This window comes from Oreochromis niloticus, linkage group LG1 (genome assembly GCF_001858045.2).
Source record: "Oreochromis niloticus isolate F11D_XX linkage group LG1, O_niloticus_UMD_NMBU, whole genome shotgun sequence".
Classification (NCBI taxonomy): Eukaryota; Metazoa; Chordata; class Actinopteri; order Cichliformes; family Cichlidae; genus Oreochromis; species Oreochromis niloticus.
This window is the reverse complement of record NC_031965.2, coordinates 8,032,256-8,048,809: the sequence shown is the minus strand read 5'-3', so window position 1 is coordinate 8,048,809 and position 16,554 is coordinate 8,032,256. Positions and strand designations below refer to the sequence as shown.

Sequence of the window (16,554 nt, the reverse complement as noted above, 5' to 3'; positions counted from 1 at the left end):
GAACTGTTCTTGTTCTGTGACAGGTTGCGTGAGGCCAGCTTCATGATACCGTTGCAACATAGAGAGCGAGATAGGGAGGGAGGAAGGACAAAGAAGGAACATATACGTACAGAAAGAGTAAAGCAAAGTTGAACCATAACTGTATTTGGATACCTCAGAATGTAATTTACACCCTGTTTAGGCTATTAACACCTCAAGCACTGCGCTTTTCTGTTGTGGTGACAGGAGTGAGAGACAGTTTAGGAGATAGGAGATATTTTAATGTCTGTAGATAGCATCTTTGCATCTTATTGCCCAGTTACTGTATGATTCATAGCACAGCGACTATGAGTAATTTCACTCTTAACATGGCTTGTCATGCTTCACTAGAAATCCTCCTCTGCTTAGTGTGCATGAATCCAGTTAACAAACACATTGTGATAAGCTTGAATAAAATAAATGTGGTAGAATATTGAATGGAGTCACCCAGAAATGTAGTTATTGTTGGAAGCAACTATTTGGTGAATACCTTTAAAATGCAAATGTAAAAGATGTGAGTTAAAGAAAAGACTGAGTTGTTGCTCAGCTAAAAATCACAATATTAGAACCAGTCCATTCACCATTCACCCATTACAAGCAGTGAAGTGCAGGGCTGGAAAAGCTAACACAGAAGGTCCAAAATCTGTAGTTCCTCTAATGGCCTCTTAAGGTTAGTTAAGAAAGTGTTTTAGTCCTCACAGACTCCTATTTCAAAATGCCCAAACTTATACCACTAAAAGGCATGTTTACAGCCTGCTGCAAAAAGCATTTTTGACCTCCGTCACTTCTTCCATCATACCTGGTGTGCCAGTGGCGGCGTGTGGTTTGTGGCTCAGCTGCAGGGAAGGAGTGGAGCAGTATGTTCAGGGGGCAGTGCCAGGGGAGGCCGACTGGCACTGCTGTCAGTCATTACACCAGCCATGCCTTCCCTGTTTAGGTAGCTGCCAGGTCCTGGTGGAGAGAGCTGTGTGGTGTGTGTGAGTTGAAGAGGGCAGCGGAAAAGCTGCGTGTAAATCAAAACACTGTTCTCCAACTGCCGAGTGCCGGGTCCTTCCTATCACAGCCTCACTTCCATCAACTTTTTGAGTTATTTGACAAAAGATCTGGATAAAGATTACTGCTGAATTTGCACTTTCTACCATCAGTTTTACTTTGGCTGTAAAACCATATCATCAGCCTTCAGGAACATTTATAAGGTGTCTATACAGGGTGCCTTTTCCATGTGTGACCATAAGTGTTATAATCAGAATCAGAAAGGGTTTTATTGCCAGATGTTGAGAAGGTTAACAACATTAGGAAATTGCTTCGGTACTTGCGACGTGTGAAACATACTGTAAAACAAACACTTAAATAAACATAAAATTTAAATTAAAAGTGCTAAGCAGATAGATATATACATAAATGCAGGTGATGATGAGTGCATCACCTGCAAGCAGCAGTATGGCTTCAGGCTATTACTACTACTAGACATGACAGAGAACACAGTATAGGGTCATGTGTTTGTGGTGGGAACAATCATATGGTTATTGTTCATGAGTCCAACAGCAGAGGGGAAGAAACTGTTCTTATGGCGAGAGGTTCTTGTCCGAATGGACTGAAGCCAGGAGGCATTTTTTGCCTGAGGGGAGCAGGTCAAACAGACTGTGTCCAGTGTGAGAAGGGACAGCTGTGATCTGAGTTGCACGCCCCAGTGTCCTGGAGGTGTACCGGTCCTGCAGAGATTGGAGTCTGCAGCAAATCACCTTCTCAGCAGAGCGCACAACACGCTGCAGTCTCTAGTTAGTTTGTTCATCAGGAAATAGGCACTGACTCTGTGTAGGAGTAATTTGTTACACTGCTCATGGCATTGTGTTACTCGTTGACATCCCCTGAGATGTATTGTGAATTAATTGCCAAGTGGCAGTATAATGTGAAATCTTTAATGTTGCCACCTATCAGAACAACTCCCTGTCCTAACAAGAGCCCAGCTGTAGACCTCCAGTGTGAGAACACTTCATTCTCAAAGTGTGAGGACAGGGAATGATGATTAAATTGGTAGTGGGAAAAGTATTTCTGAGGGGTTTCAGAATTCAAGGAGTTATATAAGAGCCTCAGCTTCACCTTCACATATACAGTTTTTAGCAGCTAAAGGCTGATGGGGTTTTGTCATCATCCTGCTGAGCAGGCAGAGAGGCGGTGTGGATGCCCAAGTTTGTGAATGCGATAACTCGAGAACGGAGCAACACAGGACTTTCAAACTGATACCACAGGTGTATCTGCTAGAAACCTCAGCTTAGTTCTAATCTCAGTGACTGTTCAGTGAGAGCCTGTGATTACCAAGAAGCACCACTGAATGACACAGGAGGTCATTCCTGCCCGTAGCCATCTATCTGTACAACTCCATCCATTCGCTTATCCTTTTCAGGGTCGCGGGGGGCACTGGAGCCTATCCTAGCTGTCATAGGGCAAGAGGCAGGGTACATCCTGGACAGGTCGCCAGTCTGTCGCAGGGCCAACACACAGGGACAGACAACCATTCGCACTCACATTCACACCCAGTGGCAATTTGGATTATTCAATTAAATCTTCCCCACATGTTGCATGTCTTTGGATGGTGGGAGGAAGCCGGAGTACCTGGAGGGAACCTACGCAAACACGCAAACTCCACACAGAAAGACCCCGGCCTGATGGTGGAATTGAACTCAGGATCTTCTTACTGTGCAGCAACAGTGCTAACCACCGTGCCACCGTGCTGCCTATCTGTACAACTCCTCCATCTAATACACTGTAAACACTGCAATAGTTACACCCTTTTTGCACACAATCTTTTCTACTCTGTAATATTCCTGTCAATATTATAATCACCTCTGTCAATCCTTGATATTTATTATTGAGTGATTTTTTTTATATTGTGCTATTTCTTAAATTTATAAATCTGTAACATATTGTATTGCTAAATAGTCTAGTCTGTTTCTGTTACTGTATTGGAGGAACTGTAACCCACATAATTTCCTCAGGGATTTATAAAGTATGCTGATTCTGATTCTGAAGGTCAGAGTTCAAGTTTTATGAAAGTCTTTTGAATGCGGTAACTCTATAAGAAATCTCAGTAACCTCGACCTCAAGGCTAGAGATCAGACGTCAAGTTTTCTGAAGGTCTTGAATATAAACGTGAATGTGAATCTCACTACCTCTTTTTTCTGATTGCCCTGATGATTGACAAACTTGGCTAGCACAATTGTTGTGATGACTATATTTATTGCATAACAGTATGGGTGTGTCAGCGTTGCTGCATTTTTTGTGTCCTGACTCTTTCCATCTCACCCTGTAGTTCGTCCACAGGCCTCTGTTTCCATCGACATGATGTCAAACAGCAGCATCCTGGAGCTGGCTGACCAACCTGCAGGCTGGGGGCCTGGGGATCGGGTGGTGGTGGCCAGTACAGACTACTCAATGCACCAGGCTGAAGAGTTTACACTGTTGCCCTGTCCGACCTGCGCATCCAACCAGTTGAAGGTCAGAGGTAAGAGTGCGGCAGCTGACAGTGTGCTGCAGTTCTAGGCTGTAAGGACAGGAATTTATGCTGCTGGTAATTCTGCACCGCAGTCAAATGTCAGCTTTCACTCAGAGTTGTGGCACATAGTGTCCTAGCCAGGTCTTTGAAAAAGAGTTGTAGCTGTTACTAGTACTGTTCTTGCTTTCAGAATTTGAAGTACCACTGACTGAAAAAGTATGTCATGACTAGAGTCCCACCACCTTGAAAAGGCTGAAACTAATTTTTAAAATGTAAGCTGTCATTACCTCTGAAGATCACAAACTGGAATGCCATTCTTTGATTTTATCCAGAGTCAGATTAGTTTAGCGGTGAACACTGAATATTTTTCATTTTTCTGAATGACAACTCTGCTTCAGTTTCATTAAATGATTAACTAAAAGTGTATTAGAACAGACCCCTGTATTAATAGAGTATGTGTCCAAGGCTTTTTATGATTATAATGTTGCCCTCACAAAATCTAAAAATCCTTCTAGAAGCATCTACATGAAATTTAATCTTAAGGGCTTGTAAGAAGGCAGCAGGACTTCTTTAAATTATCTGAAGATGTTTCACCTCTCATCCAAGAGACACGTTCAGTTCTAAAACCAAATGCTGGAGAGTCCCAGGTATTTTAACTAGTGGGGCTTGTCCCTTAGGAAGTAGTCACTGACCCACTAAGATTAAGACTAAGTTATTATGACTGAGACTCACACAAAAACATTTTTAATCATTCAGATTTGATTGAATTAGACATAAAAACATTAACATATAACAAGGCAGTTCAAAGACACTGACATAGAGTGCAAGGAAATTTGACCCAATACTACACTGTTAAAAAAAAAATCCTAAAAAAACAGTAATATTCTGGCAGCTGGGGCGCCAAAATAATACCAGAAAATAACAGAAAATTACTTTCTCATAAAAATACGGTTATTTTCAGTAATGACAATACAGTTTGTTGCCCTAATTTTACATGGGATTTTGCCTTTTTCAAGTGCTTTTAAACATTAAATTAGGAACATGTTAATGTGATTAAACAATGAAATTACCTATAAACAAGGTCAATGAATGTGGCAATATGAATAATAATACTTAAATGTACAGAAATATAGAGTTAACAGTTGGTTTAAATAATAATGGACTGCATGCCCTGGGACAGACTGACAGAGGCGAGGCTGCCATATCGCACCATCGGCCCCTCTGGCCATCACCAGTAGATGAAGTGTTTTGACCAAGGACACAATGATCGAGAGTGTCTGAGCCGGGGCTCGAACCGGCAACTTTCTGATTACAAGGCGAACTGCCAACTCTTGAGCCACGATCGCCCAAAAAAGCAATAATAATAATTATTATTTGATGTAAAAACAGTTTATAAGAATCATTTTATATATTTTTCCATAGCATTACATTTGAATTTAACAGTTCAATCTTTCAAATAACGGACACATATTTGTGAAATCATGATACATTTGTGAATGTACTGTAACAATCTAAATATGCATATGTACAGACAAATACATTTAAAAAACAAGAAAATTATGTTTTATTACATTACAGTGATTTTACGTTAATTTACATTTGAAATGTGAAATCACAGTCTATTTATGTCAATTTAATGATATTCTAGAAGAACAGAACAAAACTGTAAAATACACAGTAAAATACTTTTATATTAGGAATTTTTTTTACAGTGTAAGTTACTGGGTAATATTCATTTGTCAGATATCCAGTATACACTATCTGGTTCACATGAAGTTATGTTTCCACTTTGTCTTTGGATATGAAGTCACAGATTCTTCCATGGTCACAGTCAGTGTTCATCATCTGTTCAGTCAATATTTTTAGTGTTTGAGTTTCAGAATTTTTCCAAAAACTGAGAATCAGTCTGGTACAAGTCACTAAACCAACCATCAGTTCTCCCATTACATACTTCCTCAGCTGCGGTAGGACACCACTGTTCCCAAGGAGGCAAGGAGGAGTCTTGATGACCTGGGCAAATCATTCTTTAGCCATTGGCTCATATAATCCAAAACATCTCTCCAGAAAAGAAAAACTTTGGAAGACTCACATACTGCATGCACATAGGTGCCTCTTTCTATCTTAAATTTGCAGCATTAAGCATAATTAATTAAACCCATTTTGTGTAATCTAGAAGGAAACCCCCGTGGAAATTGTACTTTGAACAATTCAGACATTCACCTGAAATGTCTGAATTCAGGAACAGTAATGTGTTACAGGAGAATCCCTGGGCACTGACGCTGAGTTGCTCCTGATGTGTTTATCAGAGTGTGGATGTTTGTGTGAATGGCTGAAAGAGGTTTGTACCAAGTAAACATTCAACATTAGTCATAAACCCACATTTTCTTTTTATTTGACAGAACTGATTCTACATTGAAAAATAAAACCAAGTGTGTTGCTAACTCTCCAAAAGTTGATTCTGTTCATCTGGACATAGTGTTTTCAGATGAACAGAATCAACTTTTGGAGATTTACTTACCTGGATTGATTGAGAATGCATCAAGACAAGTGTGTTGCTAAGTTACTAAGTTTACTTTTATGGCACTAAAAGACTTAAAAAGCTCCAAAATGTACCACAAGGTGAAAAGTGAGAGCTGTAGCCACAAGAAAGAAGCTAACCTAATGAAAAAAGGCTGAGCCCAGTGGAAACTTATCACTGAAGGATAAGGTGAGGGACCCTCAATCAATTTCTTGCAACTGCAAGGCAATCTGGTCAGCTTTAACACACTGAGGCAGTTTGTTTCACACTTTAGATGCACACACACTTTGTGCCTGGTGTGTGCATTAATGCAGCTTTATCTGAAAGCAAAAGCAACTGGAGAGTGCAATGTGAACATTTTGAACATTTTACCATCAGAAGGTGTTTCTTTTGAAGTGACTTAGCACAACAGATTTAGGTGTGGTCTGAGAACCCAGTGGCATTATGGCAGGTGTGATCCTGTGGCATAATTTCCTTTACTAATAAATATTTTTGGTGCTCTAAAGTGTTTGCCTTACAATATAAAGCTTTTAGGTACTGTTGTTGTCACTTGTCACATTTAACTGATGGCGTAACAACAGCACAAGCAAGAGTGACCCACAGATTAGTTTGTTCACTACACACCCTGAGTTGGCAACGAATGCATTCAGACTGCCAAGTGCATGGCCAGTTTACTGTTCCCACTGAACCATAATTTAGCATAATTCATGTCACACCTAGTCATTAGGTAAACTGCAGTCAGCATTCTGTTTCTATTTTTTCATCCACTGTCCACAAAAACAAAATGAAAACGATAAGATGTGCACGAGTCTGTCCTGCATTATTGTTCTTCACTTGCAACAATAATGTTGACTTGTACACAAGATTCTTGCACTGTAGCTAAGTTACAGCTAGCTGGCTAATTTATCTCCATATTGACTATTACTGTAGAGGTAAATGTAAGGTATTTCCTGATGACTAAGTTATTATCGTGAAGTCATATTAGATTTTAGCATTTGGTAGCAGTAACACTAACAGTCAATCTAGGATTAGCCAACTAACTGTTACTGTTAAAATGTCTCGATGCATGTTCAATCATCCAGGTAAGGAAATTCCAAAAAGCTAATTCTGTTCATCTGGACTTCTTCACAAAGTCACTTGGATGATGTAACTGTTAGGTATAACTCTATGTGGTTTATATTCTGTGAATCTTCTGATGATAAGTTCAGACAGAGAGCCAAGTTACAACATCATCATGCAGAATATGGACAATTTAGCCAACCTTGATAGATTAGCTGGCCTGTAATCCATCAGGCTAACGTTAGCCAGAGGATGTTTGCTTCACGAATTAAATGTCCTGTCTCGCTGATGCACATCACAATAGTTTTAACCTAATGCACAAATTTCCATTTGGTCACACAGGCTTCATTAGATAGAATTGTTTTTCTCTGATGTTAACTTACCTGCTAGCGCAGATCAACAGTTTTTTACCCACAGCATATAAAGACATTTTATTGATGCACTGAAGTTGCTATTTATTCTATTTATTAATTTTATTGTATTTATTTATTTATCTAGGACTCCTGTCATGAGAATTAGATGTTTTCCACACTGTGAGGACTTGCCTCCTTTATAGGGAACCGTTCCATATCGCTTAAATCATTAACTTCCCAGAGGATAGTTCATCATTAGGGAAGTAGTTTTTTATTACTAGATTTAGAAAAAGATATCAGGAAATGAATGTAAGTCAAGCGAAAGGATGGTAACACATCCTCTGTGGATATGTATGTTTGTGTATTTCTAAATATGCAGTGTGAGAGAGGCCAGGTGGAAACAGCCTATAGCAGTGTGTGGGAGTTGGTGGAAGGTGTTTGGTCTGACTCAGGGCCAAGGAAAAGTCTTAGCCTGTATCCTGGAGGACTGTATGTTCTTGACTGAGCCCATTCATGTTGGCACACACACACTTGGACACCATCACGCATACTGATATGAAAACATTCGCTTCCAGAAACTATTTTTTTTTCTGTCTCGCTGCATTCACATGCTATAGCTCTTCAGGTCAGCTTTGTCAGCCCTCCTGTTTGTCCCTCAGAAAAGCCCTTGGTGCTTGCAGAAGCTAAAACTGGCATGGCATTTTCTCTCCCACCTGTCGATTCCTGACACTAATTCACACACCAAAAAATGAAGTTCGCATTTCAGTAGTAACAGATTTATTTTCAAGTCTCCACTGAAGTTGCTGCAATTTCTTTTCTGCCTGGCTGCATAAAAATATCAGACCTAGTAGCGTCCTCTTTTTTCCTTAGGTCTCTGACATCACTTGTTATTTTGCCAACCAACCAACCAAAGTGAAAGCCCTGCTTTTATCAGCCCGAGGCTTTTCCTCAGAGCTCTTGTCACTCTGAGCACGACTATAATCTGTTTCATTAATTCCTGCTCACGTGCCACTTTGCAGCACTATTTTTGAACACATGCTGATAATCGAGTTTGTCCTCCACCCTTGAGGTTATACACAAACAGGGAGAGTGTTGTTTTTGTTGTTAGCAGCAGAGAGCTGGGAGATAGATGAGAAAGAGAGCAAGACAGCCTGAGGCTATTTATCAGTTTGAGCTCAATGATTTGAACATTTGACAGTTCTAACAGGGCTAAATGATTATGCCTCCTTGAGTCATGGTGGAAGGGTTTGCGTGTCCCAGTGATCCCAGGAGATATGTTGTAGGGGGCTTTTGCCCCTGGTAGGTTGAATTCAGTTCATGACCACAACATAGTGTCCAGGACAAGATTAACAGGGTCCCACCGTAGAGCCAGTTCTGAGCTCACAGGCCTAAGTCTATGAGGTGCAGCCCTCTCATTGGCTCATCACCTGGAGGACATGTTTTACGAGTCAGGTCCAGTGTGCAGTCAGAGGCCATGTCAGTCAAATCTACAATTCACCTCTCTGGCGACATAAGAGCTCGAGTTGGTGTCTGATGTTGAAAGATACAGATTAACGTTGTGTTCACTTCAGTAGATGGCTTAGACTCAAAAACCAGTCTCCTGGAGAAGGACTGGACTTTTACCAGCGTGGAATTCCCTCGGTGAGAGACGGGGCGATTGACCTGCACACTGGGGTTTCTCCCAGTGGGGTGAGAGGCTTGTTTTCCTTCAGGGGAACAGTTCCTGACTGTCCTAACTGCAAATGATTAATTGTGAGTAGTCACTGAATGCTGCTGGCAGATGCTGTGAAATCGACTGCTAACGCCCAAAGAACGGTCAGTGACCCCTAGCAATCACCAGTCACTAGGCTAAAGTGTGCAAAGTGCTATCTGGGAGTCAACAGCGTCAAAGGGATCGCAAAGAAGTATACGGTACTGCTTCAAGTAACCAACTTAAAACAATGTATTGCTTTTTATTGAGCAAATACAAGTGAAACCACTTTAGTGCATCCCTTTTTAATGCAGAAGAATTTACAGCAGTCAGTAACTCTTTTTTTGTTTGCATTGTAAAGAACAGGGATCTAAAACCTTTAAGTCTGGGCTGTTGATGTTTTATATCAGAATGAAAGCAGAATGAAAATGTTCTTTTGTACTTTTTAAGCTCTGGCTGCTCTGGTGGAGGGAGTAGGTGGAGAAAAGAGATTAAGCATGTGTGGGTGTATGATCCTCAGTCTCTCAGATTTCACACTTGAATATTTCTTTGATACAGTTTTTCTTTCCTGGCTTGGCTTTAGTTTTTCTAATCAGCACATTTGTGTTGTTGAGGATATGTATGTGGAGGAGGGCAGACAAGAACTGTTATTGTTTCTAAGAGCCATCTTCCACTTACTCTGATTTTGTTGTCCTTTCTACTTCTCACTGCTTTTCATGGGATAATCTTTGCTTTTTCCTTCACTGTTTTTTTTACTGAGATATAAATGGTCCTTCCAAGGCTTTATTATAATTACAAAAAATCATAATACTGTAGCTTGCCTATGAGGCCCAGTGTGACTGTTTATGGGGTTTTTTGCTCGCTACAGATTTTTAGAATGATTACAGAATCCAGAAACACTTTGCTTTTTTTTTTGCTTTTTTTTTACCTGCCGTTGGTGCCTTTGGAGCATTTTTCATGAAAGTATCTGACAAATAATATTACAGTGTGATTCAGAGCATTTCAAGACATCTGCTCAATTGGGCTTCCAAATAAAATTTTGACTCAAAAACACTATCATGGTGGCATTGATCGAAAATGCCCCAAACTCATGGATGATGTCACAGTGAGTCCATCTTTGATATGCAGAATGTTGTCCTACCCTTTCCCCCAAAGAACCAGTCAACATAGCCACTTGTGCTGGTATTCCCAAAGCCTTAATCAGAGAATTTTCTTCTTGAATGTTGGGAAACTGGTCAAGGTGTAACTTGCAGACAAAGTCTTTTTAACCTTGTTGCTGAACAAAATTCAGAGAGAGGCCATAAAAGCAAACACCTGGGTTTGTGCAGAACTGCCTGTATGGTTGTAAGACTTACCTGTAAAAGGGCTTTTATTTTATCCTGCCTTTAACTTATAAGAACTACTGCAGACACAGGATTAACTAATTGCTGTTTTTCTACATTCTAGTCTTTTTAAATGTTTTAACACTTACTTTGTTGATGCTGTTATTGTTATTTTGAATTCCAAATAAACACTGTAAATGGTAAATGGCCTGTATTTATATAGCGCTTTAATAGTCCCTAAGGACCCCAAAGCGCTTTACATATCCAGTCATCCACCCATTCACACACACACATTCACACACTGGTGATGGCAAGCTACGTTGTAGCCACAGCCACCCTGGGGCGCACTGACAGAGGCGGTCACAAACTTAAGGATAATTCTTATTTAATGCTTTCTTTTTTTCCTTTTTTTCCTTTTTTCTTTTTTTTACATCTATAGATATTATGATGCTATTGATTTCTTTTGGTGGCTTTGTAGGAAAAAACTGATACTGTAATGGATTGGAATTGCACTGACTCTATCCCTTTTCCAACTCCCTGATTCTCCTGCATTAAATAGTTAGATTTGATGTTTGCACAAATTGTTTTGTGCTTTTTGACTTGATTAAGCACCTCCCTCTGTGTTATGGGATCTGCACTGGTCATCAAAAAACGATGGGCAAGATCAGACTGAAAGTTAGGAAAATACCACATTGCTGAAGTAGTTGCATTTCCACAGAAATAGGCCCCTAAACCTTGCAACTGCTCAAGGAGCAAAAGGGCACGCTGCCTTTTGTAGCAGCAGGCTGTCTGAGGAAGGTTGTCCTTGCTGGCCAACAAGGTTATCAGCAAGTGCAGCGTGGATGTTAAATAAGTTCAGTTTTATCTCATGTGATGCACCGCAAGTCTGAATGTGGGTAAGGCAGAGGTAAAGAAGTGCTCTGCTTTCTATGGTTGACTCAGAGTTGAACTCGTCTTCTTTGTCTCTGACACTGACGTTTTGTAGGTCAGTGTGTTTTCACACCAACAGTTCTTTTTTAAAACTCTCCTTAAAAGTGAAACACGCGACTCTGACTCAGCTTCTCCAGCATGTCCTCGGTTGTAATTATCTGAAACATCTGCTCAGCTGCACACACAGCAAGCAAACAACACTTTTCTCTGTACTTGTGTTCATTTTTAAACATTAAGCTGAAGTGTGGTGTGTGTCTTTGAACTTGTGTTACTGTGCATGTTATCTGTGTATGCAGGTAAAGCCAAGTTTATCCACATGGGAGAGGAGGTGGATGGGGTAGATATGAGGGCTGAGGTCGGCCTGCTGAGTCGTAATATCCTGCTTCGTGGTGAGATGGAGCCCAGCTGCTATGGCAATGAGGCCTGCAAGTTCTTCAACTTTGACACTTTCGGGGGACATTTGAAGGTATACTCTTCTCTTAGCTGTCATTTATGTTCACTAGGCAACGCCTTGTGAACAGGCGATCAAGGATGGAAAAACAATCCCTTTAAAGAGAACCTGTTGTAGCCATTTATTCCCAGCTTCATACTTTTATTCTTGGGCTATACTATAGAATAGTGTTCTGTCATCTGCTTAATAATAATAATGATAATCCTTTTATAAGATTTTAAAAGCAGATATGCGGGGCTTCTGACTCAGCTGTCTGAGGTGACATTAGGGATATGACCACATTTGACATCATATGGACCCAAGACTAGAAAAAAACATGTTAAAAAGAAGGCTATGACCTGTGAATCAAGCAACAAAAACTTTTTATTCTAGACGAATGACAACTACTTTTCTCAGGAACTGCAGAGTTCCACAGAGTGGGAGTGATTACTGCACACACACACAGGAAAATGGTATAAAGCTGCCAAGCTTCAGTGCATTCTTGTTCGCGTGCTCTGCCAAAACTCCTCGTCCCGCGGCCTCATAGCTACTATACAGAGTAATTAGTAAATGCACTCCAGGTGTGCCACACCCTCAGCCATTCTGCTGTTCCATTCCCTCCTACAACCAATCCACAGGCTATACCCTGCCGTCACATCCACCCACTGCCTAACTTAGGCCTGGGATCTATCCAGCCTGATCTACTCCTCGCCATAGGAAATCAGCCACCAGATTGCCAAACACTGTTTTACCGTCTATCATACTTTAGCGAATTTCAGGTTCCGACTGATGTAAAGCACTGGATGGTCAATCCCACGTATGTGTATCCCATGTATCCCGGTGCTTAGGGGTGTGAAGCAGATGCTTCACATAGAGGGCTAATTCCACACTCTCAGACAGCACCTGGCACCACCACGTCCAGTGGAACAGACCTGGAGCACATTCAGGGCACATTGCCCAGGTGTGCTGTGGATGATAACATTGCATGTGCAGCATGCCAGTGTCACTGCTCCCTCCCTGGGCAGCAGCCTCTGCAGCACCTGAGTCTGCCTGCCCACATCTGTTCCAAAGTATTTGCCTTCTGTGCTGGCTGTGATCCCGACGGTTTGCTGTTACTGAGGTACGTTGGAACCAGTGAAGCATGTTTGCCTCAGTAACCCCAGAGATGGAGTGATTAGTGCACGCACAATTCTTTTCTAAGACACATGCCCAGGCCAGAGCTTTACAGCTGCCCAGCTTGAAAGTGTTTCTGCTCCCTCAGACATCCTGTCCCACCTCTACCTCCACAAACCATACCAAACACCACCGCTGTGTGTTTGACCAGGACTCTAGCCAATCACAGCATTTTTCATCATTTACTTTGGAAACCTGATTATTTAGTAACACAAACTTTAATAAAATACATTTTTCATCGAAGATAACAGATACATTAGCTTTTGTCAACATTTGAAAAACTGTCAGATGGTTGGAAAGGTCTTGGTCCCATCTGTAGATCCTACAGCTAGATGAACATAGGGTTCCAATTTGAACCCAAGCATACGATGATGAAAACATAAAAGACATTACTCATACTGCATACCAACAAGAAAAAAGTCCAGTACACCAACTCTTCCTCAGAGACACAGAGGAAGAATATTTGTCCTTGACTTGCACACATTTGCTGGGCACTGTGTTGTGACACCTAGTGTGTCTTTATCCATCTGAGTACCTGGACCAGTCTAAGTTAGATCACACTGAACACTTACAAACTGCTGAGGTGACTGAACTGGACTGAACTCTACTGCTCCTCCAAACTCTTACTTGGGGGAGGAGCTTCATGAGACTGTTTTTTGAGCCCTTTCCTCTACTGTCAGTACACATATGACTGTTGATCATCTCATAACTCAGACAGCGTCATTACATTTGAAGAAAACGCAGCACTGATCATCTGATGGAGATGAGTGTGCATACAGAGAAGAGGTTATTTTATTTTTTATGTTATGTTCAGAGAAATAATAATCTGGCTCTGAACACCAAAAAGACCAAAAAGAGAATGTGGAGAGTCTCTTGTTTCGGGTTTCTGGGTACATACATCACAGAAGACCTTACATGGACACTGTGTCTCTCTAAAACAGTACAACATGGTCTGTACTTCCTGCTCACCCTGAGTCAAATTAATGTGGCTTAAAACTTTCTGGTGTTTTTGTACTGCTGCACCATTCAAAGCATCCTCACTCACGACATGCTGACATGATATGGAAACAACTCTGCAGCAGATAAGAACACTGCAGAGAGTCATAAACCTTCACAAAAGATAAACAACACACAGCTGCCTGCCCTTGAAGGCATGTACATGCCTGCAGAAAGTACACTGCATCCTAAAGGACTTGTTTCACCAGCTGTTTGAACGTCTGCACTCAAGCAAATGTTATAGGTGCATCAGAGCATGCTCTACGTAATTAAGAAACAGTTTTTATCCTAGATCCCTCATGCCAAGGCCAGAAGGTAGAGCAGGTCATCTATGAATTTAAAGGTTGGTGGTTCAATCCCCGTCTGCTCCATTCTGCATGCCAAACATCCTTGGGCAAGACACTAACTCCAAGTTGCGCTTCGATCGGAGTGTGAATGTGTGTGAATGGTAGCTAGAAAGAGCCTAAGCATAGAAGAAAGTGGTTGTATGAATGGGTTTAAAAAGGTGAATGAGGCATGTTGTATGAAGCACTGTGAAAAGCACTACAGAAGAATCCGTTTATTAATGAACTCTGCTCGGAAACTGCACACGGTGATTTCCACTGTAAATCAGTGACAATCATTTTTTACACAAGTGCAGAATCTGGTATTTGTCACTGTTTGTAACCTGCAACATCTTTGAGCTTTTTTAAATGCGTCAAATAAATTGGGAGAAAAGTGCAAAGGACACAGCAGCAGCTCTTTAGGAAACTGACTTTTCAAAAGTCGTGTTCCTGCTCTTTCATTTTTTCTGCGTAGCCTTCACAGCCTACACTTGTCTTTTTTTCTCTCTGCCAGAAATTACAACCAAATGCAGCTCAGTGGCACTCAAAGTATGTTTTTACACTAAAAACTCTGGGTCATTAGAAATATCAGTTTTGTAACAACAGCTCTGAATTGCACCCAGAGTGCTCTGCACATTATAGATCTAAAAAAGGCAATAAGTTAAAAAGATCCTTAAAAAACACATTTTTAAGCATTGTTGTTATACAGAAGCAATTTATAGTCTTTTGTTTCTTGTGACTTACTGCACATTAATGCACCGCTACAGCAAATAATCCAATTAAAGTGCATTAACATCTAAAATCTTAATTTAGTTTAAGGCTCATTAAGACTCTCGGGCCTCTGTATCTGTTCATCGCTGAAACATCAGAAAAAGGCAACAGAGACACTGAAGCAGGAAGGAGAGGGGGGAGTGTGTGGTTGTCTTCCTGCTGCCTCAATGCCTCCCTTTCCCCAGGGCAAGCTATCATATTCCATTATAAATTTCCGTCACAGCCTCATGTCACATATTTCTCATGCATGGGTGTGTGTACAACATGAAATAGCATAACACACACATACAGAGGGTGAGAAACGCTAAATGCCTCAGGACAAGTCCTGTCGTGTGAAAACCTCCTATTTCCAGAATTATTAGCTGGTTGCAAGCTGAATGTAGGTGACTGTGATCCGGGTGAAATTTCTTTCATTTTTTAGCCTTTTCACAAACACTATGATGTAATGAAAACCAGTGTGACTGCAAGAAGTGTTGGTTCTCATGATTCTCTGGGCTTTTTTGGGACATAGCTGCATGGCGTCACAGAGTCTCTTGGTATGTCCATCTCTCATTCTGCTTCATTCTCCACATCAGCCCATACCTGTCTGTAACAAGAATCTTCATCTTTTTTATTTCTTCCCTTCCAAAATTCAGCGTTTTCATTATTTTTACATCCTGTTCTGTTCCTCTCTCTTATTAGGATTGTTGCTGCTTTTATAGCAAGTTATATCATTTATCATATAACTCCATTAAAAATACTTCAATGAAATGGAAAGAAATCTGGTGACTCAAATTAGCAGAGGTGAGGCCTAGCAGACACTGATGTCAACCTGCCAAATATCAGGATTTATCAGGATCCAAATTGTGACTAATTAATACAGACATGTTGCTGAGAAGGAAACGATCCATGGTGTCGAAACTATTTGTGGTTTGTTTGTTTGTGTTTGTGGTTTGTTATGTACCAGGCTGTAAAGATCCGTCTTTAATTCTGCAGACATGCGTATTTCAACGCAGTAGTCTATGGGATTTGTCTTGTTCCAGTTTTTTTTACATTGATTTTAATTTTTCACTAAACGGTGGCTGTTGTCATAGTGATGACCAGTGTTGGGGTCATTACTCAACAAGAGTCATGTATTACACATCACTTGTTACTTTTAAAAGTAATTCAGTAGCTCCCACTTTATCATTACACTCTTGTCCTTCTCTGCAGTTAAAATAAAAGTAATGTCCATACTCGCTACTCAAAATCTGCATCTCTGTACCACTTTCTACCTCCCACACATGCATGGAAATCCGCTGATTGTAGCCGGGAGAGTGTCCAGGAAGAAAAAAACATGTTTCTTTCTGTTCGGCTGGCTGGCAGAGAACTGAAGAATGACATCATTGTAACCGTGATGTAATTATTGAGTTTAGTACTGTAATGAGTTACATTACACTACATTACAAGACATACTTGATTCAGTTCAATTTTATTTAAGATAAGATAAGATAAGATAA

The 16,554-nt window shown here is 40.7% G+C and overlaps 1 protein-coding gene across 3 annotated transcripts in view; it reads left to right on the top strand.

Moving 5' to 3' along the window:
* Nucleotides 1–16,554, top strand: part of cemip (cell migration inducing hyaluronidase 1) — a 180,920-nt gene that overhangs the window by 112,719 nt on the left and 51,647 nt on the right. For all 3 annotated transcript variants that reach the window (XM_019347682.2, XM_019347709.2, XM_019347757.2), the window contains 2 exons: nucleotides 3,329–3,520; nucleotides 11,680–11,849. In XM_019347682.2, the coding sequence (XP_019203227.1) occupies nucleotides 3,329–3,520; nucleotides 11,680–11,849 (362 nt within the window). The remainder of the gene's footprint in view (nucleotides 1–3,328; nucleotides 3,521–11,679; nucleotides 11,850–16,554) is intronic.